This window comes from Anomaloglossus baeobatrachus, chromosome 8 (genome assembly GCF_048569485.1).
Source record: "Anomaloglossus baeobatrachus isolate aAnoBae1 chromosome 8, aAnoBae1.hap1, whole genome shotgun sequence".
Classification (NCBI taxonomy): Eukaryota; Metazoa; Chordata; class Amphibia; order Anura; family Aromobatidae; genus Anomaloglossus; species Anomaloglossus baeobatrachus.
In genome coordinates this window covers 261,863,551-261,888,336 of record NC_134360.1, presented here as the reverse complement: position 1 = coordinate 261,888,336, position 24,786 = coordinate 261,863,551, and the positions used below count along the sequence as shown (strand labels likewise).

The window sequence follows — 24,786 nt, the reverse complement described above, 5'->3', positions numbered from 1 at the left end:
CTCACCCGGCCTCCTCCTCCTCTCCCGGCCTCCAGCCCCCTCCGCTCCCGGCCTCCAGCCCCCTCCGCTCCCGGCCTCCTCCTCCTCTCCCGGCCTCCAGCCGCCTCCGCTCCCGGCCTCCCCCTCCGCTCCCGGCCTCCCCCTCCGCTCCCGGCCTCCCCCTCCTCTCCCGGCCTCCCCCTCCTCTCCCGGCCTCCCCCTCCGCTCCCGGCCTCCCCCTCCTCTCCCGGCCTCCCCCTCCGCTCCCGGCCTCCCCCTCCTCTCCCGGCCTCCCCCTCCGCTCCCGGCCTCCCCCTCCTCTCCCGGCCTCCTCCTCCGCTCCCGGCCTCCCCCTCCGCTCCCGGCCTCCCCCTCCGCTCCCGGCCTCCTCCTCCTCTCCCGGCCTCCTCCTCCGCTCCCGGCCTCCCCCTCCTCTCCCGGCCTCCTCCTCCTCTCCCGGCCTCCTCCTCCGCTCCCGGCCTCCAGCCTCCTCCTCCTCTCCCGGCCTCCCCCTCCGCTCCCGGCCTCCCCCTCCGCTCCCGGCCTCCTCCTCCTCTCCCGGCCTCCTCCTCCGCTCCCGGCCTCCTCCTCCGCTCCCGGCCTCCCCCTCCTCTCCCGGCCTCCTCCTCCTCTCCCGGCCTCCTCCTCCGCTCCCGGCCTCCAGCCTCCTCCTCCTCTCCCGGCCTCCCCCTCCGCTCCCGGCCTCCCCCTCCGCTCCCGGCCTCCTCCTCCTCTCCCGGCCTCCTCCTCCGCTCCCGGCCTCCTCCTCCGCTCCCGGCCTCCCCCTCCTCTCCCGGCCTCCTCCTCCTCTCCCGGCCTCCTCCTCCGCTCCCGGCCTCCAGCCTCCTCCTCCTCTCCCGGCCTCCCCCTCCGCTCCCGGCCTCCTCCTCCGCTCCCGGCCTCCAGCCCCCTCCGCTCCCGGCCTCCTCCTCCTCTCCCGGCCTCCCCCTCCGCTCCCGGCCTCCCCCTCCGCTCCCGGCCTCCTCCTCCTCTCCCGGCCTCCTCCTCCGCTCCCGGCCTCCTCCTCCTCTCCCGGCCTCCTCCTCCTCTCCCGGCCTCCTCCTCCGCTCCCGGCCTCCCCCTCCTCTCCCGGCCTCCTCCTCCGCTCCCGGCCTCCCCCTCCTCTCCCGGCCTCCTCCTCCGCTCCCGGCCTCCCCCTCCTCTCCCGGCCTCCTCCTCCGCTCCCGGCCTCCTCCTCCTCTCCCGGCCTCCTCCTCCGCTCCCGGCCTCCTCCTCCGCTCCCGGCCTCCAGCCCCCTCCGCTCCCGGCCTCCTCCTCCGCTCCCGGCCTCCTCCTCCTCTCCCGGCCTCCTCCTCCTCTCCCGGCCTCCTCCTCCGCTCCCGGCCTCCAGCCCCCTCCGCTCCCGGCCTCCTCCTCCTCTCCCGGCCTCCTCCTCCGCTCCCGGCCTCCTCCTCCTCTCCCGGCCTCCTCCTCCGCTCCCGGCCTCCTCCTCCGCTCCCGGCCTCCAGCCCCCTCCGCTCCCGGCCTCCTCCTCCTCTCCCGGCCTCCTCCTCCTCTCCCGGCCTCCTCCTCCGCTCCCGGCCTCCTCCTCCTCTCCCGGCCTCCTCCTCCGCTCCCGGCCTCCTCCTCCTCTCCCGGCCTCCTCCTCCTCTCCCGGCCTCCTCCTCCTCTCCCGGCCTCCCCCTCCTCTCCCGGCCTCCTCCTCCTCTCCCGGCCTCCCCCTCCTCTCCCGGCCTCCTCCTCCTCTCCCGGCCTCCCCCTCCTCTCCCGGCCTCCCCCTCCTCTCCCAGCCTCCAGCCCCCTCCGCCTTGAGCAGCCGCTGACAGCGCTACAGTCATACAGGAAGCCGGTGGTCAGAGCGGAAGCCGCTGCGCCTGCGCACTGAGCCGGCCGCTCCCTGCCTGCTTCTGCTGCTGCCGCCCGGCGCTCCGGTACAGGATGGCGAAGAACACGGTGTCCGCCCGCTTCCGCAAGGTGGATGTGGACGAGTACGATGAGAACAAATTCGTGGACGAGGAGGAGGCGGGAGAAGGACAGCAAGGACCGGACGAGGGGGAGGTGGACGGCGCCATCCGGGGATATCCTTATGTGTATACTGGGGTGTGTACAGGTGTGTGCACGCGGTGTGTACAGGTGTGTGTGCGTGCGCGGTGTGTACAGGTGTGTGTGCGTGCGCGGTGTGTACAGGTGTGTGTGCGTGCGCGGTGTGTACAGGTGTGTGCACGCGGTGTGTACAGGTGTGTGTGCGTGCGCGGTGTGTACAGGTGTGTGTGCGTGCGCGGTGTGTACAGGTGTGTGCGTGCGCGGTGTGTACAGGTGTGTGCGTGCGCGGTGTGCACAGGTGTGTGCGGTGTGCTGCCTGTGTGACTGCAGAAATGCAGTGTCAGTGCAGGGTGTGTGTATATAATATATATTATAATTAATATCTGTGTGTCTGTCAGAGGTGGGCGAACCAGTAGCAGACACAGCAGAGGTGGGCAATTGGGCACAATGGTTGGGTACCCTGGTGGACACAGCAGAGATGGGCGCAGTGGCGGACACAACAGAAGCGGGTGCAGTTTTGGCGGGCGTAGAGGTGGGCTCCATGGTGGGTGCCATAGTGAACACAGCAGAGGCAGGTGAAAAAGTGGCAGTTGCAGCAGAGGCAGGCACAGCAGAGGTGGGTGCATCAATGGTGGACAAAGCAGAGGTGGGCGCATCAATGGTGGACAAAGCAGAGGTGGGTGCATCAATGGTGGACAAAGCAGAGGTGGGCGCATCAATGGTGGACAAAGCAGAGGTGGGTGCATCAATGGTGGACAAAGCAGAGGTGGGTGCATCAATGGTGGACAAAGCAGAGGTGGGCGCATCAATGGTGGACAAAGCAGAGGTGGGCGCATCAATGGTGGACAAAGCAGAGGTGGGCGCATCAATGGTGGACAAAGCAGAGGAGGGCGCATCAATGGTGGACAAAGCAGAGGAGGGCGCATCAATGGTGGACAAAGCAGAGGAGGGCGCATCAATGGTGGACAAAGCAGAGGTGGGCGCATCAATGGTGGACAAAGCAGAGGTGGGCGCATCAATGGTGGACAAAGCAGAGGTGGGCGCATCAATGGTGGACAAAGCAGAGGAGGGCGCATCAATGGTGGACAAAGCAGAGGAGGGCGCATCAATGGTGGACAAAGCAGAGGTGGACACAGCCAGTGCAGACACAGCAGAGGTGGACACAGCCACGGCAGTCACAGCCGAGTCAGGCAACATGGTGGACAAAGTAGACGTGGCAGGAGCAACCTTGGTGGATGCAACAGATATGGTGGGCACAGCCATAGCAGACGCAGCAGAGGTGGCAGGCATAGACGTGGCGGGCACAGCAGAGGCGGGCACAGCTGTGGTGGACGCAGCAGATGAGGCGGGCGCAGCAGAGGCGGGCACAGCCGTGGTGGACACAGCAGAGGTGGGTGATGTGGCGGAGATGGTGGGCGCAGCAGAGGCGGGCACAGCCGTGGTGGACACAGCAGAGGTGGGTGATGTGGCGGAGATGGTGGGCGCAGCAGAGGCGGGCACAGCCATGGTGGACACAGCAGAGGTGGGTGATGTGGCGGAGATGGTGGGCGCAGCAGAGGCGGGCACAGCCGTGGTGGACGCAGCAGAGGTGGCGGGCATAGATGAGGCGGGCGCAGCAGAGGCGGGCACAGCCGTGGTGGACACAGCAGAGGTGGGTGATGTGGCGGAGATGGTGGGCGCAGCAGAGGCGGGCACAGCCGTGGTGGACACAGCAGAGGTGGGTGATGTGGCGGAGATGGTGGGCGCAGCAGAGGCGGGCACAGCCATGGTGGACACAGCAGAGGTGGGTGATGTGGCGGAGATGGTGGGCGCAGTAGAGGCGGGCACAGCCGTGGTGGACACAGCAGAGGTGGGTGATGTGGCGGAGATGGTGGGCGCAGTAGAGGCGGGCACAGCCATGGTGGACACAGCAGAGGAGGTGATGTGGCGGAGATGGTGGGCGCAGCAGAGGCGGGCACAGCCGTGGTGGACACAGCAGAGGAGGTGATGTGGCAGAGATGGGTTTATCACAGAACTGATGCAGGATTAAGGCGCTCCATGACGGATTGGCCTGTGCTGCGTTCGTGCTGCGCTTGTGCTGTGCACTGGCGGTTGTGTAGGTGTAATTGTCGTGCACATATATGGATGTTCTGTAAAGAGGAACCTGCGTGTCGCCAGCTTCTGCTTCTCCTTCCTGTGTGCGTGCTGTCACTGTGTGTCACTGGGTAGAGGCGGCTCTGCTCGGTCATTCCTCGGTGCGCCTCATGCATGGATCGCAGCTATTCTGCGCCTCCAGATTCCACCCTGGATTTGTAACAATATCCACTGGTGACTTATCTTTGTTGTTTCGTCGGTGTTATACCACATCCCAATTATCCACTGTAATAAACATTCTGGCCGGTCCTCTGGCTCATGTTTCCATACATCATTCACGTGACCGCTGCAGCCAATCACAGGCATCAGCAGTCTCATTTCATACATGCTAACATCTCCACTAAAGGCAGTGATTGTCTGCAGCGTTGACGTAGATGATGGAGGTGATGTCTTCTACTGCAGGAGCGGCGGGGTCCGCCGGAGGCTGAATTACTCAGTGATGGGGATCAGAGATGTTTATTTTTGTTCATTTTTACAATTGTCAGGTCTTTGTAATGATTGGAGGAATTGACCTTTTCTTTTTAGGGCATTTTTTTAAAGAAATTTGGAGCAGTTGTGGACGGAAAAAAAGAAGGTTCAATTTGTGTTTTGTTTTTTTATTTAATGGAAACGTTTATTTACATCCAGAGGCTAAAAAACCAAACCCGAGCGTATTGTAGCCGCAGCGGAGAGACTGGTGCTATCGTGTCTAGTCCAGGAACTCATCTGCAGCATAGTTTGCTACAATGTGTCAGTGCAGGCTCCACGCCCTGCAGTGTAGGCTGTTTAGCCCATAGATGATTGACAGCACAGACGCACAGATTTGGGGATTGTGCAGGCGTCTGGAGGGAAACACCAGTCCTCCATCCATGACACGTCTAGAGATCTCGAGAATAAACACAGTCATTAACACTAGAACTACTGGACTCGTGACACCTCTATAGAAATACATGGTGCAAAGTAGTCAAAATGACTGCCTCAGTAATTGTAGTGTTAAACTACTAAGCTCATGTACATAAATCCAGAGAACACTCTCGGGCTTTGTTCACACGCTGCGTTTTTGCAGCATGTATTTTTTTTTTTTATGCAAATTAAAAGCTGTTTTTTTGTACCAACAAAAGTTATGACATTTCCAAAATTTAATGCACGTTCTTATTTTTTTTTTTCTGACTAAATTGGAAAACTGCAGCGTTTTTGAAATTTGCAGAATGTCAACTCTTGCAGCTTTTTTTACCCCTAGAAAGCAATGAAAAAAGCGAAAAATGAAGCAAACTGTATTAAATCTGTACTGTAGAGGGGGGGCCCGCGCGGGCCGTTGTAGAGGGGGGGGCCGCGCGGGCGTGTAGAGGGGGGGGGGGGCCGCGCGGGCGTGTAGAGGGGGGGGGCCGCGCGGGCGTGTAGAGGGGGGGGGGCCGCGCGGGCGTGTAGAGGGGGGGGGGGGCCGCGCGCGGGCGTTGTAGAGGGGGGGGGCCGCGCGGGCGTGTAGAGGGGGGGGGGGCCGTGCGGGCGTGTAGGCGGCACGCGTGTGCTCCGGCTGAGGAGCAGATCTCTCCGTGCCTGTATGTGTCGCCCCCTTCGAGGCGTCGTGGATCAGGAACACATGGAGCTTTGCAGGGAGGGTACGGATTGTGACCTTTCCGCTGTTTGGGGAGTGTTTGGCGCTGTGCACACACCCGGTTATTACACGTCGTGTGTTATCAGTGACACAAGCCCAGTCTTGAGCAGGAATGCAGGAAGCGGCTCCTGAGACGTCGGGAAGGTGGAAATAAAGACATTGTGTGACTTTCTATCGCCTAGTGATACAGTATACACATCAGATTAACAATGGCTGCACCCGCTAATATCTACATACATACATACATACATACATACATACATACCTACATAAATCTCAACATTTACAACCAGAAACACAAAGGCTGAGCGGTGGCCACAATGCGCTGCACTACTCGGAGATGCGTATGTACACAAGAGGACAGAGTATATGTGCAAAAAACCAGACAGATTTTATTAAAATGAAAAAACACAATAGACAATTAAAAACATAAGATATCGCCAAAATGAATCATCTGGGGGGGTGGATATTGTTACACACAGGGATAGTCTCATGAAGACCACCAAGATTAATCAGAGGATACTAAGGATATACAAAAATCCAATATATAGGTCAATCACAAAGTGATACTGTAGTAAAACGTCAATCAGGTGAATCCTGAGACCCCGGTCAGTGTACAGTACAAAAAACTGAAGGTGTAAAGACATCCAGGATTGTAATCATGTAGCTGGGGAAGGCCAAGGGAGCAAATACAAAAATATATATAATATTCCCAGAATGTATGGAAAGGATCACCTCTTCAATATAGCCCCCACAGCTGAACAGACAATTACCTGGACGTTTGATGGTTAGAAGTTAAACATTCATTTTGAAAGACCCCCAGTTTTTGACGCACGTTTCGCATGGTACAAGAGCTTTTTCAAGATGGAGAGGCACAGGGTCTATGTGAGAAGTCAGAGATTATATACCTGCATACTCCCAGTACAACAAGGTGCAGCTGTGAGGGAGCGAGGGGCGAGTGCCCGGACATGGAAGGAGAGTCGCCCAGAAGCCGTGTGCACGTGTGATATCCTACACGCGTTGCCAGGGCAACTAGGGCAAAGCCTCAACTCCGGTGTAACCTACATAGTAATAAGAAAGGGGGACGTGCCCAGAGACCATGCGCACACATAGTCACAGAGACGCGTTGCCCAGGCAGCCAAGGCGGGACGTCCTATCCGGCCTGACATAGACCCGCAGCACACATCCGTTTAATTTGTGCATGTGCGGTACGTATTTGCACGTACCGGAAACACGAACACACGGAGACCCATGTTGTTCTATGGTAGATGGCACACACACGTAAAATCACACGGAACGTGTGTCCATGAGGTAAGTACGTGTGTGCGCTTTTCTACACGGACAACATGTCCGTTTTTGGCCGGCAGCACGCAGGCATAGACCCACTAAAGTCTATGGGTCCGTGCCTGCACGTACCGCACACGGAGTATGTCCGTGTTCAGCACGTTTCGTGCGTGTGCGTTTTTACACTAGCGATCTTATTTTTATTTTTTTTTTTAATTAAATTCAGTTACTTACCTTTTTTTCTGTTGTTCTCAGTCATACTTACATTGGCGCTCGTTTTTTTTCTGCCCCCGGCTCATACCGCACCCCGATCACCAGCGCAGCGAGGAACAGCTGTGCAGAGAATACGCGGCAACAATTACTTTGAATATGCCGGCTGCTCATTAAACAATCTCGTATTCCCTGCTTTCCCCACCCACAGACGCCTGTGATTGGTTGCAGTCAGACACGCCCCCCACACTGAATGACAGCTGTCTCACTGCACCCAATCACAGCAGCCGGTGGGCGTGTCTATACTGCAGTAAAATAAATAATTAAAAAAAAACGGCGCGCGGTCCCCCCCCCCATTTTAATACCAGCCAGATAAAGCCATACGGCTGAAGGCTGGTATTCTCAGGATGGGGAGCCCCACGTTATGGGGAGCCCCCAGCCTAACAAGATCAGTCAGCAGCCGCCCAGAATTGCCGCATACATTATATGCGACAGTTCTGGGACTGTACCCGACTCTTCCCTATTTGCCCTGGTGCGTTGGCATTCAGGGTAATAAGGAGTTATTTGCAGCCCATAGCTGCCACTAAATCCTAGATTAATCATGTCAGGTGTCTCCCCGAGATACCTTTCATGATTAATCTGTAAATTACAGTAAATAAACACACACACACACACCCGAACAATCCTTTATTAGAAATAAAAAACACAAACATATACCCTGGTTCACCACTTTAATAAGCCCGAAAAAGCCCTCCATGTCCGGCGTAATCCAGGATGGTCCAGCGTCGCATCCAGCTGTGCTGCATGAAGGTGACCGGAGCTGCAGAAGACACCGCCGCTCCTCTCAGCTCCACGCAGCTAATGAAGGCAATAGCGCGATCAGCTGAGCTGTCACTGAGGTTACTCGCGGCCAACGCTGAATACAGCTGATCGCGCTATTGCCTTCATTAGCTGCGTGGAGCTGAGAGGAGCGGCGGTGTCTTCTGCAGCTCCGGTCACCTTCATGCAGCACAGCTGGATGCGACGCTGGAGCATCATGGATTACGCCGGACATGGAGGGCTTTTTCGGCTTATTAAAGTGGTGAACCAGGGTATATGTTTGTGTTTTTTATTTCTAATAAAGGATTTTTCGTGTGTGTGTTTATTTACTGTAATTTACAGATTAATCATGGAAGGAATCTCGGGGAGACGCCTGACATGATTAATCTAGGAGTTATTGGCAGCTATGGCTGCCAATAACTCCTTATTACCCTGATTTGCCAACGCACCAGGGCAAATCGGAAAGAGCCGGGTACAGTCCCAGAACTGTCGCATATAATGTATACGGCAATTCTGGGCGGCTGCTGACTGATATTGTTAGGCTGGGGGCTCCCCATAACGCGGGGCTCCCCATCCTGAGAATACCAGCCTTCAGCCGTATGGCTTTATCTGGCTGGTATTAAAATGGGGGGGGACCGCACGCCATTTTTTAAAATTATTTATTTATTTTACTGCACAGTATAGACACGCCCACCGGCTGCTGTGATTGGGTGCAGTGAGACAGCTGTCACTCAGCGTGGGGGGGGGGCGTGTCTGACTGCAACCAATCACAGGCGCCGGTGGATGGGGAAAGCAGAGAATACGAGATTGAATATGCCGGCCGCTCATTAATCAAAGTACCGTAATTGTTGCCGCGTATTCTCTGCACAGCTGTTCCTCGCCGCGCTGGTGATCGGGGAGCGGTAAGTATGAGAGAGGGCTGCTAACTTCAGTCACTCGGGGGATTAGCGGTCACTGGTGAATCCTTCACAGGTGACCGCTAATCAGTACGCGGCACACAGACAGAGCCGCGGCATGACAATGAAGTCAGGTCAAGTTCACCCGAGTTCATTCTCATCGCGCAACTCTGTCTGCTGTCAGCCGACATGTAGCAACGACATTGTGCATCACACACGGAACATTCCACACGGACATTCCACGTACACATACACGGGAATTTTACACGTACACACGGCTCGCATACGCCATCACACGGATGCCATACGTACCGGGGAAACGCCCCAAAAAAAACGGAACACGGACTCGAAAAACGTACCGTGTCACACGCACGTTTTTTTTGCAGAAGTGTGTTTTAGGCCATACACAGTATACTGAACGCCCACAAGTGCCTGATCCAGGAAGTCGCGACGCCTCCAGAGCGTACGCGCGGTCCCAAGGACGTGTCACCAAGGGAACCGCGCATACTCGCTGGGGCGCCGCAACGACCCAGAAAAACAACACAAGGATTTCCATGTCGGGGTATTGTAATGCATATTAAGGTTACTGGAAAAACCAGGAATCCACAAAGAGGGTAAGAGCGTCCCAGATTAGCAACAGTCAAATAAAAGAGGGGGAAAAGAGAGGGCATATATGGAAGTGGCCACCATAATCAGACTAGCACTGCTACCTGCCCACGTGTATGGTCCCAAAAGGGAATAACCCAGGGGGCTACACTCATGCGCCAAGGGGTACCAACAAAAAAAAAAGAGGATCTACAAAATAAGGGGCGCAACCCCCATATATTAAAAACTGTAGTTATAAACCACCTCCCGACCACATCCCAAATAGGGATAATATAGCACCTAGAAAGAAAGAAAAAAAAGGCACAATAGGTGCGGTCCAGAGCAATCATACACCATAAGTCAATCCAACCAGGGATTCACAGTCGGTCTCTCATATAATTACCTGCCTAGTCGCAAGCTGCATAGCAATTACAATCAGACCATTACATACACATTCCTTTAGAATGGTCTCTAGACCAAAGGGAATCCTATAACGGGCAAGATAAATAAAAATTCAACAGAACATAGTCAGTGTCCCGGGGTCGTAAAAACTGCCCGTGGTGTTTAGCACTTCCAAAAGAGGGACCCTAAGGAGCAAGCGACCATATCATCCAAATCTGGGTCCGTCCCATCAACTGCAATACCGGTATCAAACACATGCGGATCTGAGGACGCGTAACTCAGAATAATGCGTGTGTGAACCAAAGTATATACATTAAGAGGAATCGAACCCACCAATATAGGAATAAAGGTCATCTGCACAAATAAAGGGCATTAACAGTTTAAAAAATTAAAGATAACCCTCCAAGACATGGAAAGACCCAGTCAAGGGAGTGAAAAACACTATTGGAAAGAGAAAATTGGTGTACGTATCTAAACTCACAGAATGTTATCAACCCAAAAAGAAGGGAACAATTACAGGACAGAATCCATTTATACAAATGTAATTGCATTCTAAAATATTAAATCATGCATTGTCCAAATGAGGCCTTTTATCTTCTATTTCTTCGTCCGGAAGGACTCGATGCAGATCATAAAGGATGTTTAATCATCACAGCGGTGTATATCCAATTCGGATTCTTCGATTATCTAACTTATTCCACCACATCACAACAGACTTTCATCAAGATACAAAATATAACATCCAGCATAATGATCTAAAAGAGGAGTCATTAAGAAAATACATCATCAGAACAGTAAAAAGCAATACTAGTGCAATTATAGACCCTGCACCCAAGTAAAAAATCACTTGGTGAAGAGAAAACAAAAAACACTAAATACAAACACTTAATTAAAAACAATAGAACACAGATGTCGGGATAAAAAAAGGAACCGCGCGTGCCCTACAAAAATGGCACAAAACTGATATTTTCGTTCAATCCTCTCGGAGTAAGGGTGTCAAGGGTGATGATCCAACGGGCCTCAACTTGGGCAAGCCACTTCTTGAGATGACCACCCCTGGCTCTACCACGGACGACATCAATTCCCCGCACCCTAAGGCCAGAGGGATCACTCTCATGGTATCTCTTAAAATGGTGGGGAAGAGTTTTTAATAAAGATAGATCAGTAACGTCCCTGGTGGCACTAATGTCACGAACATGCTTCCTGACGTGTACCCGCAGGTCACGCAAAGTGAGGCCAATATACACCAGGGAGCATGGACAGGTGGCATAGTAGATAACAAAAGTCGTAGTGCAGTTGATATAACTCCTAATATTCATAATACGAGTGCCCTCAGAAGAGGAAAACGTATTCGTCTGCATCACATTAGGACAAGCAGCACAAAGTCCGTATGGAAAACACCCTTGTAGAGGGCCACGAGAGGAGAATGGGTTGGAGGGGGGAGGCACTTAATGGCTTCTTACCAATATATCTCGGAGGTTCTTAGAGCGCCGGGCAGTCATAAGAGGACGAGATGGAAGTAAATGAGTCGGAGAAGGATCGGATTTCAGAACAGGCCAGTGTCTACACAAAATGCTCCGCATGGTCTGCCACTGACTGTTATGGGTACCTATGAAACGAATAGGGAGATCATCGGTCTGTTGCTTAGGAATATAATTAAGCAATTGGTTATGTGAGGTCTTTTTAGCACGTAAATAGCCTTTTTTAATACTCCGATTGCTGTAGCCTCTATCACGGAAGCGGCTCATGAGGTCAATGGACTGGCTTTCAAAGGACTGGTCAGATGAACAGATCCGCCTCGTCCTCAAGAACTGACCAGTCAGGATGGCGCGTATTGTGGCTGGTGTATGGGCAGATGAAGCATGCAGCAGGGGATTGACAGAGGTGGACTTCCGATGTACCGTACTTTGGATAGTATATAGTGTGTCCACTTCGATGTTAATATCCAAAAAATCAATGCACCTGCTGCTATGCTTATAAGTCAATTTAATATTGAGATTGTTATTATTTAACTCAGCCATAAATAAGTCAAGCTGCTCCACCGTGCCCTGCCAAAAAAAATAAAACGTCATCAATATATCTGAGCCAGCACTGCACATGGGAAACCGCCCCCGCCCCCCGTCACCAAATACCAACCACTCCCACATACCAAGGAAGAGGTTGGCATACGCGGGGGCGCAGGCCACGCCCATGGCAGTCCCATGTTGCTGCAGATAATATTGGTCCTTAAAAAGAAAAACATTGTGTGTAAGGGCAAAGTGAAGCAGCTCAAGAATCAGCCTATTAAGATCGCCATCCCAACCACCCATCTCAAGGAAGAGGCGGGTCGCCTCCAGTCCATCCGAATGAGAAATGCAAGTGTAGAGACTCTCCACATCAGCTGTCACAATTAACATGTCCTGATCCATAAAGATGCCATCAATCCGCCTGAGAATGTCCATCGTGTCCCGGACAAAGGAGGGCAAGGTTTCGACCAAAGGTTTCAGATGGTAATCTGTGAATTTACATGTAGGGTCACTCAAGCCCTCCATGCCGGACACAATAGGACGCCCCGGGGGATCAAGGGCATCTTTATGGATTTTAGGCAACAAATAAAATGTTGGAACCTTGGGATATTTAGTGGAGAGTCCCTCCATCATTTTTTTTTATCAATTAGTCCAACCTCATGAGCCGCCCCCAAGATACACTGCAACTCGACCGAAAATGTTTGTAAAGGATTATAAGAAAGTGTCACCTAGTCTGTTATCCCGAAGCTGCCTCAGCTTCTTTTTCATACTTCTCACGGCCCAGATGACAATGTTCCCCCCTTATCAGCAGGTTTAATGACAGCGTCCCTAAGATCACTTCATTCTTTCCAAGCAGCTCTTTGCTGGTGGGTCGAGTTGTCACCATTTCTTCTCTTAGGCTGGTTTCACACTACGTCTTTTTAACATCCGTTGAAAACGTTTTTTTAACGGAAGTACGGATCCTGTGCAAATCCGTTTTGTGTTTAATGCATTTTCAATGGACTCACGTCCACCTCCGTTTGCATTCGTTTGCGTCCGTTAGACGCAGGATCCGTCATTTTGCGTTAATTTAACATGTTTCAAAAACGCAACATGTAGCGTTTTTTGGCTTTGTCAAATTAACGTATGTCACAGGATCCTTGACATTGCGCCGCGAGCTGCAATGCATGTCAATGAGTGCTGGATCCTGCCTACCAAAAGTCGTTCAGTTGCGTTATAAACAGGATCCTGATTCTGTACTGAGCATGCCCGGTACGGGTCTCTCGGTCTCTCTCTCTCTCTCTCTCTCTCTCTCTCTCTCTCTCTCTCTCTCTCTCTCCAGCCCGGCTCTGCTATGTGCACGCAGCCCGGCTCTGCTATGTGCACGCAGCCCGGCTCTGCTATGTGCACGCAGCCCGGCTCTGCTATGTGCACGCAGCCCGGCTCTGCTATGTGCACGCAGCCCGGCTCTGCTATGTGCACGCAGCCCGGCTCTGCTATGTGCACGCAGCCCGGCTCTGCTATGTGCACGCAGCCCGGCTGTGCTATGTGCACGCAGCCCGGCTGTGCTATGTGCACGCAGCCCGGCTGTGCTATGTGCACGCAGCCCTGCTCCTAGCAGCTGCAGACACTCGTAACCAAGGTAAATATCGGGTATCCAAGGCCGATGTTTACCTTGGTTACCAGCGTATGCAGCTGTCAGAAGCCTCCTCCCAGTCTAGCTCCCCTCAATCCCGATCACATGACTCCTTTGCCCCGCCCTAAACATCCAGTGCAGGATCCTGCAAAATAACATATGCGTTTGCATACGTTATTTGCTGTAAAAGCAGGATCCGTACTTCCGCTAAAAAAACGTTTTCAGCGGATGTTAAAAAGACGTAGTGTGAAACTAGCCTTAGATATTTGTTTGAATTCTTCCATCACAAGGCGGGTAAAGACCTCCACAGAGGGACATACTGACGGAGGGGGGAACCTTGACGATCTGGGGGGTCTTTCAAACTGAATGTTTAACTTCTAACCATCAAACGTCCAGGTAATTGTGTGTTCAGCTGTGGGGGCTATATTGAAGAGATGATCCTTTCCATACATTCTGGGAATATTATATATATTTTTGTATTTGCTCCCTTGGCCTTCCCCAGCTACATGATTACAATCCTGGATGTCTTTACACCTTCAGTTTTTTGTACTGTACACTGACCGGGGTCTCGGGATTCACCTGATTGAGATTTTACTACAGTATCACTTTGTGATTGACCTATATATTGGATTTTTGTATATCCTTAGTATCCTCTGATTAATCTTGGTGGTCTTCATGAGACTATCCCTGTGTGTAATAATATCCACACCCCCAGATGATTCATTTTGGCGATGTCTTATCAGGTTTTTGTCTATTGTGGTTTTCTTCATATTAATAAAATTTCTCCTTTTTTGCTCATATACTCTGTCCTCTTGTTTATATACCCGCTAATATCTGTAGGATTAGCCAGCCATGTAAGGCTATGTTCACACTGGGGATTTTTGCAGCGGTTTTAGCCGCAGAATTGCCTTGGTTTTATATAAATCCATGCAAATAAAACGCTGCTTTTTCCAGTCCTAGCAAAGTCTATGACATTTCTGAAATCTCGTGCACAAACACCTCTGGATTTTTTCCTGACGGTTTTGTGAACCGCCTCCGGCTTTGCTGCGTCCTGAAGAGAATGAACATGTCAGTTCTTTTCAGCGCTTTTGCTCCAGTTTTCACCCTAGTGACAGATGGACTCGCAGATGCCCTGTCACTAGATACCCGGAATCGATCCAGGGTACCTGGCCGGCACTTAAATGGTGGTGGGGATAGGGGGATTGAAGCAGGCGCGGTATATTTACCGAATCCCCGGCACGGCTGTTCGCTCCCGCGGCTCCTCCACTTCCCTGCTCATTCCATATTCACTGCTTTCATCTGTGATTGGCTGCAGTCAGACGACCCCCCCCAGCATCTGACTGCAACCAATCACAGACCCGGTCTGCGGGTCTATATAGAGAATTTTATTTTATTTTTTAAATATATAGAGAATGAGTAATGAGTAAGCCGTACATTCAGCGGGGACCTCACTCAGGTTATTTACAGTCACAGGTATCACCTGCTGTGACCAGGAATCACCTGAGTGAAGTGACCACTGATCGTGCTGCTCATTCGTTCTCTGGAGCTCACAGCGGGCGGTCCAGTTTTATGGCTGCTCGCTGCAACCTTCAGATGTAGCAGAGCTGAATCGCTGTGGGACCTCGTGTGGATTACGTCGGACCTGCAAGGGTGATTATGGGGTTAATAAAGTGGTAAAAGAAGGGGCTTTTTGTATTTTATTTCAAATAAAGGATTTCAAAAGGATTTTTTCAGTGTTTGTGTTTATTTCTTGTCACTTATTATATATAGATCAGTGATGTGGGGTCTCATAGATGCTGTCATTACCAATTTAGGGCTTAGTCACAGCTATGAGCTGCAATTAACCCCTTATTACCCCGATTGCCACTGCCCCAGAACAATTCTGGAAGAGCCGGGTGAAGTGCTGGGATTGTCGCATCTAATGGATACTACAATCCTGGGCGGCTGCAGGCTGATATTTTTAGGCTGGGTCTCTCAAGCCTGAGAACACCAGACCCCAGCTGTGGGCTTTATCTTGGCTGGGTATCAATATAATTAAAAGCATGTAATTTAATACCCATCCAAGATAAAGCCCACAGCTGGGGACTGCAGCCTTTATCTGTGCTGGGAATCAAAATATGGGGGGACCTTACGTCATTTTTTTAATCTATTTGTTACTGTACAATAATAGACCCACAGACTCCAGTGTGGGGGGAAGGGGGAAAGTAGTAAATATGCATGAGGCTAATGAGCGGCATCGGAAGTAGGAGGGGCCGTGGTTACAGATGATCCTAGAATGTATGGGCTCATTCAAGGTTAGTGGACGTGACCAGCTGGGTTAGGGAGCTTGGCCATGTTTTCTCCTTTCTACTACAATCATGCTTCGCCCTCTGCCCCCCATGTGATAGGGGCCTGTTGAATGACGTCATACCTGGATGGAGCCCATACACTCTAGCATCTACCGGAGACTGGTAAGTATAGTGCGCTTATTTTACTTTTTTTTTTTTTTTTACTACTCGAGTGCCGGATCCAGGTCCATAGCGGCCCAGCACTCGGGTACTCTTGAACCCTTGCAGGTTTTGACATCACAGAAAAAAATTGCACCAAGACCGCAGATGACTCCCAGGAGACATCCTGCCATAAGGTCAGGTTTTGGTCAGGAAAAAAACACTGCAAAAACATCCTGCAAACCTATTATTCTCATCGCCAGACACCTCCACCCCATCCTAGGCTTTGAGAACACATGCATGATTGGTCAAGACAAATATATAGCAGTATAGGGGGTCCCAAAGTATGCAGTCCCCCCCCCCCCCCCCCCCAACCACTGCAATCGGCAAAGGTTTCTAGAGCCTCTAGGACAGCTGATCTGCAGGGTGCTGGGTGTCACAATCCCACCAATTTTTATATTGATGACCCATCCTAAGGGATAGAAGTACTTGACAACCCCTTTAAAGAGGACCAACCACCAGGATTTTGTATATTACATTCTGTATAAACTAAAGCCAGTGCTATACTGTCACTATAAGGCTGATTTTATACATACCTTTAATTGTGAGATCGGATGTATAGGTTCTGAAATACAGGCAAGTAAAGTTTATGAAATGCGCTGTTATTTGATTGATAGGTGCTGCAGAATAACGAATAGGTCGGTTGGGCTTTGCTAGTTATTCTGCAGCACTTATCAATCAAATAACAGCGCATTTCATAAACTTTACTTGCCTGTATTTCAGAACCTATACATCCGATCTCACAATTAAAGGTCTGTATAAACTCAGCCTGATAGTGCCAGTATAGCACTCCATGTACAGAATCAGCCTGATAGCGCCAGTATAGCACTGTATGTACAGAATCAGCCTGATAGCGCCAGTATAGCACTGTATGTATAGAATCAGCCTGATAGTGCCAGTATAGCACTGTATGTATAGAATCAGCCTGATAGTGCCAGTATAGCACTGTATGTATAGAATCAGCCTGATAGCGCCAGTATAGCACTGTATGTACAGAATCAGCCTGATAGCGTCAGTATAGCAGTGTATGTATAGAATCAGCCTGATAGTGCCAGTATAGCACAGTATGTATAGAATCAGCCTGATAGTGCCAGTATAGCACTGTATGTATAGCATCAGCCTGATAGCGCCAGTATAGCACTGTATGTATAGAATCAGCCTGATAGTGCCAGTATAGCCCTGTATGTATAGAATAAGCCTGATAGTGCCAGTATAGCACTGTATGTATAGAATCAGCATGATAGCACCAGTATAGCACTGTATGTATAGAATCAGCCTGATAGTGCCAGTATAGCACTGTATGTATAGAATCAGCCTGATAGCGCCAGTATAGCACTGTATGTATAGAATCAGCCTGATAGCGCCAGTATAGCACTGTATGTATAGAATCAGCATGATAGCGCCAGTATAGCCCTGTATGTATAGAATCAGCCTGATAGCGCCAGTATAGCACTGTATGTATAGAATCAGCCTGATAGCGCCAGTATACCGCTGTATGTATAGAATCAGCCTGATAGTTCCAGTATAGCACTGTATGTATAGAATCAGCCTGATAGTGCCAGTATAGTACTGTATGTATAGAGTCAGCCTGATAGTGCCAGTATAGCACTGTATGTATAGAATCAGCCTAATAGCACCAGTATAGCACTGTATGTATAGAATCAGCCTCATAGTGCCAGTGTAGCACTGTATGTATAGAATCAGCCTGAGAGCACCAGTATAGCACTGTATGTATAGAATCAGCCTGATAGCGCCAGTATAGCACTGTATGTATAGAATCAGCATGATAGTGCCAGTATAGCACTGTATGTATAGAATCAGCCTGATAGTGCCAGTATATCACTGTATGTATAGACTCAGCCTGATAGTGCCAGTATAGCACTGTATGTATATAATCAGCCTGATAGTGCCAGTATAGCACTGTATGTATAGAGTCAGCCTGATAGCGCCAGTATAGCACTGTATGTATAGAATCAGCCTGATAGTGCCAGTATAGCACTGTATGTATAGAATCAGCCTGATAGTGCCAGTATAGCACTGTATGTATAGAGTCAGCCTGATAGTGCCAGTATAGCACTGTATGTATAGAATCAGCCTGATAGCGCCAGTATAGCACTGTATGTATAGAATCAGCCTGATAGTTCCAGTATAGCACTGTATGTATAGAATCAGCCTGATAGCGCCAGTATAGCACTGTATGTATAGAATCAGCCTGATAGCGCCAGTATAGCACTGTATGTATAGAATCAGCATGATAGCGCCAGTATAGCCCTGTATGTATAGAATCAGCCTGATAGCGCCAGTATAGCACTGTATGTATAGAATCAGCCTGATAGCGCCAGTATACCGCTGTATGTATAGAATCAGCCTGATAGTTCCAGTATAGAATCAGCCTGATAGTTCCAGTATAGCACTGTATGTATAGAATCAGCCTGATAGTGCCAGTATAGTACTGTATGTATAGAGTCAGCCTGATAGTGCCAGTATAGCACTGTATGTATAGAATCAGCCTAATAGCACCAGTATAGCACTGTATGTATAGAATCAGCCTCATAGTGCCAGTGTAGCACTGTATGTATAGAATCAGCCTGAGAGCACCAGTATAGCACTGTATGTATAGAATCAGCCTGATAGCGCCAGTATAGCACTGTATGTATAGAATCAGCATGATAGTGCCAGTATAGCACTGTATGTATAGAATCAGCCTGATAGTGCCAGTATAGCACTGTATGTATAGAATCAGCCTGATAGTGCCAGTATAGCACTGTATGTATAGAGTCAGCCTGATAGCGCCAGTATAGCACTGTATGTATAGAATCAGCCTGATAGCACCAGTATAGCACTGTATGTATAGAATCAGCCTGATAGTGCCAGTATAGCACTGTATGTATAGAATCAGCCTGATAGTGCCAGTATAGCACTGTATGTATAGAGTCAGCCTGATAGTGCCAGTATAGCACTGTATGTATAGAATCAGCCTGATAGCGCCAGTATAGCACTGTATGTATAGAATCAGCCTGATAGTTCCAGTATAGCACTGTATGTATAGAATCAGCCTGATAGCGCCAGTATAGCACTGTATGTATAGAATCAGCCTGATAGTGCCAGTATAGCACTGTATGTATAGAATCAGCCTGATAGCGCCAGTATAGCACTGTATGTATAGAATCAGCCTGATAGTGCCAGTATAGCACTGTATGTATAGAATCAGCCTAATAGCACCAGTATAGCACTGTATGTATAGAATCAGCCTCATAGTGCCAGTGTAGCACTGTATGTATAGAATCAGCCTGAGAGCACCAGTATAGCACTGTATGTATAGAATCAGCCTGATAGCGCCAGTATAGCACTGTATGTATAGAATCAGCATGATAGTGCCAGTATAGCACTGTATGTATAGAATCAGCCTGATAGTGCCAGTATAGCACTGTATGTATAGAATCAGCCTGATAGTGCCAGTATAGCACTGTATGTATAGAATCAGCCTGATAGTGCCAGTATAGCACTGTATGTATAGAATCAGCCTGATAGCGCCAGTATAGCACTGTATGTATAGAATCAGCCTGATAGTGCCAGTATAGCACTGTATGTATAGAATCAGCCTGATAGTGCCAGTATAGCACTGTATGTATAGAATCAGCCTGATAGCGCCAGTATAGCACTGTATGTATAGAATCAGCCTGATAGCGCCAGTATAGCACTGTATGTATAGAATCAGCTTGATAGTTCCAGTATAGCACTGTATGTATAGAATCAGCCTGATAGTGCCAGTATAGCACTGTATGTATAGAATCAGCCTGATAGCGCCAGTATAGCACTGTATGTATAGACTCAGCCTGATAGCGCCAGTATAGCACTGTATGTATAGACTCAGCCTGATAGCGCCAGTATAGCACTGTATGTATAGACTCAGCCTGATAGTGCCAGTATAGCACTGTATGTATAGAATCAGCCTGATAGTGCCAGTATAGCACTGTATGTATAGAATCAGCCTGATAGTGCCAGTATAGCACTGTATGTATAGAATCAGCCTGATAGTGCCAGTATAGCACTGTATGTATAGAATCAGCCTGATAGCGCCAGTATAGCACTGTATGTATAGAATCAGCCTGATAGTGCCAGTATAGCACTGTATGTATAGAATCAGCCTGATAGTGCCAGTATAGCACTGTATGTATAGAATCAGCCTGATAGCGCCAGTATAGCACTGTATGTATAGAATCAGCCTGATAGTGCCAGTATAGCACTGTATGTATAGAATCAGCATGATAGTGCCAGTATAGCACTGGCTTTAGTTTATATAGGAAAATCCTGGTGGCTGGTCCTCTTTCAGGGCGTAGATCATGTATTCTTGTGACATACAGCACTAATTACTTAGGTTATGTATTGCATCCATTTTTAGCTTCTTCTTTACATCCATGGTTGTTTAGATCGGGATTGATCCCACATTGGAAAATGACAGCGTCTTCGTTATTTTTATTGTGCTTTTGTTCTGTGATTTCCTTAACCCCTGAGCACAGGGAACATGATGGGCGCCCTGCAGGCTGCGCTGAAGAATCCACCAATTAATACAAAGAATCAGTCGGCTAAGGTAAGATCAGTAATTACAATACAGGAGTTTCCTCCTGAAAGACCTTCTTGGCGTGAAGTAAATGCAGCATAGGATAATGTCACACGCTACCGGTACCGCACAGCTGCAGCTAGGTAGCATTGGATGTGTGGTACTAGTAGTGTGTGACATTACCCTTATGGTGTATTTTCACTATTATGCTTGTACAAGAAAAACTTTGTTAGATGTGTGCTGTGCTAATTATGTTGCAGAAATGCCGTGGTTTTCAGTGTGGATGTCTCCTGTCATGTGTGGGGGTGAGAGCTGCAGTGGGGTCCGCACCCAGTTTGCAGCAGAACCTCTCGACTTAGCCTCAAAGTTGCATGGGTTAGGGTACGACCTTTGGTCACACTACATTTTCGAGCATGTGGGTGCTCAGGTATTTTTATATACATCTCTTTGACTGAGGCTGGGTTTAGACAAACGTACTAAAACACAGGCCAGTCTTATCTGCAAATTGTGGACGTGACTTGTTCCGTGGGCTGCTCGGAGGAGCTGTCTGCTATTGGCATGCACCAGCCGGGTCCGTGAAATGCATGCTGCATTCTTTTTCAGCTAGACTTGGTAGACTACATCTTGGTGTCCACTTCCAATCTATGATACACAACAGATCACACTGTGATGTCTTCTGTATCATTTTAGTGCATGGTTCCTTTTGGCGCATGTGCCCGAATCTCATTTTTCCCCTCACCTTATGACTGCACCACGAGAGAGGATCCGCCCTTCAAGGACAGGAAACCTACAGGTTGAAAAAAAGGCGGTACCTCTCCCCGCATCAGTTGATTTCCTGCCCTTGAATAGGAAATCTCAGGATGATGGCCCTGGAGGGCCTAGGAAGTTTTCATCACTTACCCACCTTAGCTGTCAGTTATGGCAGCGGCATGGGTCCTGCCTCAATCAGCACGAGTTCCTGGAGATGCCATGGCGGGCCCATGGGGGTTTCGACCATGAGCGGACGCAGGCTGCGGCCCCCTCTCGTAGGGGTAGCCACTGCCTGGCGTCTGCGGTAGAGTCAAGCGGCGCTATCTTGGATGTCGCCGAGTGGTCCCGCACATGCACGAGAGCTTCGGCGCCATTTTGTGTGTTGCGTCGAGTGCTCCGTTTGTGCATGCGTGGCATACCATGATAATGCAGTCCGGCCGATGACATCAGACCCGGAAGTGGGTCAGGAGGCGCTGGAGGGGGCTGTTGAGCACCCCGTTCATTTAAAAGATGGCGGGAGGTCCACAGTCGGTGGCATCTGCTCCAGTCTGACTCCTCCAGCATCATGGACCAATACAAGGATCAGGATGAGCAGCAGCGATCAGTGCTGCAGTGATCATCCCCCTCTGCCACTAAGAAGCCTGACAAACACCAGAAGCAGTCTCGGAGCGGCACTGGATCTGGTGGAAGTCTTTCCAGCAAGCGTGTTGCCCGGTCCAGTCAGCAGAGCCGTGACGAGCCCGACAGCAGAGAAGCCTCCAGGGGAGAGTTTTCGGATGGCAAAGCTCCCTTCCCTGACCCGGTACCGCCTCTTTGTCATCAGAAAGGTGAGTGATCTTCAGGAAAGTTCACTTGATAAAGAGGTTTTCTTTTATATGTGTCCCCCCGTCCCCCCTCCCATCCCTGTTGTGACTAGCGTACTTCCAAGTCTAAAGATGAGTGTGTCCTTTGTAAACAAGAGCTAGCCCATACATGGACCAAAAGGCTCTACAAGGATTGTATCCAGCAGACCCTTTCGGAGGAAGCCCCGGGGTTTGCTGCTGATCTCCGTTCCATCATTCGGTCTGAAGTAAGAAGCTCCCTTCAGTCCCTGAAAGAGCCGCCTCGTAAAAAACACAAGCATGCATCCCCTACCTCAGCAAGCTCAAGCAAATCAGAGGGAGAACGTGGCTCCTCTGTTTCTGCATCTTCCTCCTCTGACAGTGAGGCTGAGGAGCGCCAATGTTTTCCTGTAGAAAACACGGACAAACTAAGGTAGTCAGATATACAATGGGCATATCAGAGGAGAAGCCGCAGCGTTCTGTCTAGGATATAATGTTCAGAGGTCTAGAGCAGAAGAAGCATCGGGCCTTCCCAGTGGTTCACAGAGTGCAGTCGCTAATATCCAGGGAGTGGAAGAAACCAGACGAGAGGTTATATTCCTGGCAACTTTAAGCGCAAATACCCCTTTGAAGACGCAGCCTGTTCCTCCTGGGACAGGACTCCTAAGTTGGATGTGTCTGTAGCCAAAGCTTCCAAGAAATATTCCATTCCTTTCAAGGACATGGGGTCACTGAAGGACCCTATGGACCGAAAAGTGCATCTCTTCCTTAAAATGCTTGGGAGTCCTCAGCGGGTGCTCTTCATCCTGCTATTGCTGCTACGTGTACAGCAAGGTCCCTGGCGGTGTGGCTGTCCCAGTTGAAGAACAAGGTTAAGAGGAAGGTTCCACGGGAGGATATTCTGTCTACCGTACTTCTGATGCAGCGAGCAGCGGCATTCCTCTCTGATGTTTCTGCGGATTCCACAAGATTGGCGGCCAAATCAGCAGCGCTTTCTGATGCAGCAAGATGAGCCTTATGGTTGAAATGTTGCCCAGGGGATCTGCAAGTGAAAGCCAAACTCTGTTCCATCCCCTGTCAGGGCAAGTTCCTATTTAGACCTGTGCAGGATGATGTTCTTGAAAAGGCAAGAGATAAGAAGAACTTTCCGACTCTGTCCTTTCCCTCCTTCAAACGGTCCTTTTCGTAAAAAACGCTTCGAGCCTGGGAAAGGATTTCTTCAAATCCTTGGATTATCAGCATCATACAATCAGGTCTGACATTCCCATTTCAGGCCCCCGCACTCCCGAAGATTTCTCCTGACATCCCCAAGGTCTTCTCCTGGCGAACAGCAGGCTCTAGAGGTGGATGTAAAAAATCTGTTAGGCAAATCAGTCCTGATGGAAGTCCCAGTAGACAAGGTGGGAGAAGGGTTTTAATCCCCTCTCTTTTTGGTAAAAAAGCCAGACACCTTTCGCACCATCATAAATTTAAAGGCACTAAACAGCACCTACAGATTTTGCCCTTCAAGATGGAATCAATGAAGTCCACCATATAATCTCTATTCCCAGGTTGCGACATGAATGTTTTGGACCTAAAAGACGCGTACTATCAAGTCCCCATAGACCCTCGGTTTCAAAAATATCTGAGGGTGGCAGTTCATGTGGACGGAAGATTAGACACCTGCAATACAGGGCCTTGCCCTTCGGCCTGGCAATTAAGCCAAGGGTATTCACGAAACTCATGCTAGAGATCACGGCTCACCTACGGAAAGAAAAAGTCCTTATAATCCCATATCTCGACGACTTCCTTGTGGGTGGGTTGGCCAGCCATTGTACCATCATCCTTCAGAAAATCTGCACCAAATTGGAACATCTGGGTTGGATTCTGAACTTGGAAATGTCAAAGTTACAGCCGGACACTGTACAGACTTTTTTCGGGACTTACTCTGGACTTTCTACTTAGAGTGTCGTCTTCCACCATCCAAGGTAGAGAAAATCCACATTCTGGTACGGCAGGCAGTAACATTTCCACGAATGTCGCTATGTCTCTCCTGGGCTCACTAACATCCATTATTCCGGCGGTCCTCTGGGCACAAGGGCATATCGGGGCCCTCCAGTGGGACATTTGAAGTCCATGAGACAAGTTGAACAGGCGAATAACACTACGCCCAGACCCCTCAGCTCCGTTCAGTGGTGGCTGGACCAGAGAAACCTAACGAGGGATTCCATGGTCTGTCCCTGTGTCCAGAATAGTTACCACGGATGCAACTGTCTCGGGGTGGGGGGGCTCACCTAAAAGACTGTCCGGTTCAGGGACTCTGGTCAACACAGGAGGCAGCGTCTTCCTCCTATGTCAGGGAACTACTAGCAGAGGAACGGGCAGTACTGACTCTCCTACCCTTGCTGACAGGTCATCATACTCAAATTTTGTGAGACAATCAGGTGACGGTGGCTTATTTGAACCAACAGGGGGGCATGAGGTCCAGGTCCCTCATTACTATAGCCAACAGAATCCTGCAATTAGCAGAAACACTTTTTTACTGTCACTGTCGGCCGTACACATCAGAGGGAAAGGCAATTACACGGCAGATTTCCTGAGCCGCACTCAACTGAGACAGGGGGAGTGGGTCCTCAAGCAGTCCATCTTCAATCTCATAGCG

At 50.2% G+C, this 24,786-nt stretch overlaps 1 protein-coding gene across 1 annotated transcript in view; it reads left to right on the top strand.

Annotated features, from left to right (window-relative positions):
- Positions 1 to 1,768: 1,768 nt before the first annotated feature.
- Positions 1,769 to 24,786, top strand: part of ARPC5 (actin related protein 2/3 complex subunit 5) — a 35,481-nt gene continuing 12,463 nt past the window's right edge. Inside the window, exons 1-2 of the mRNA XM_075321238.1 lie at positions 1,769 to 2,019; positions 20,533 to 20,604. Coding sequence (XP_075177353.1) covers positions 1,879 to 2,019; positions 20,533 to 20,604 — 213 coding nt within the window. The 5' untranslated portion in view covers positions 1,769 to 1,878. The remainder of the gene's footprint in view (positions 2,020 to 20,532; positions 20,605 to 24,786) is intronic.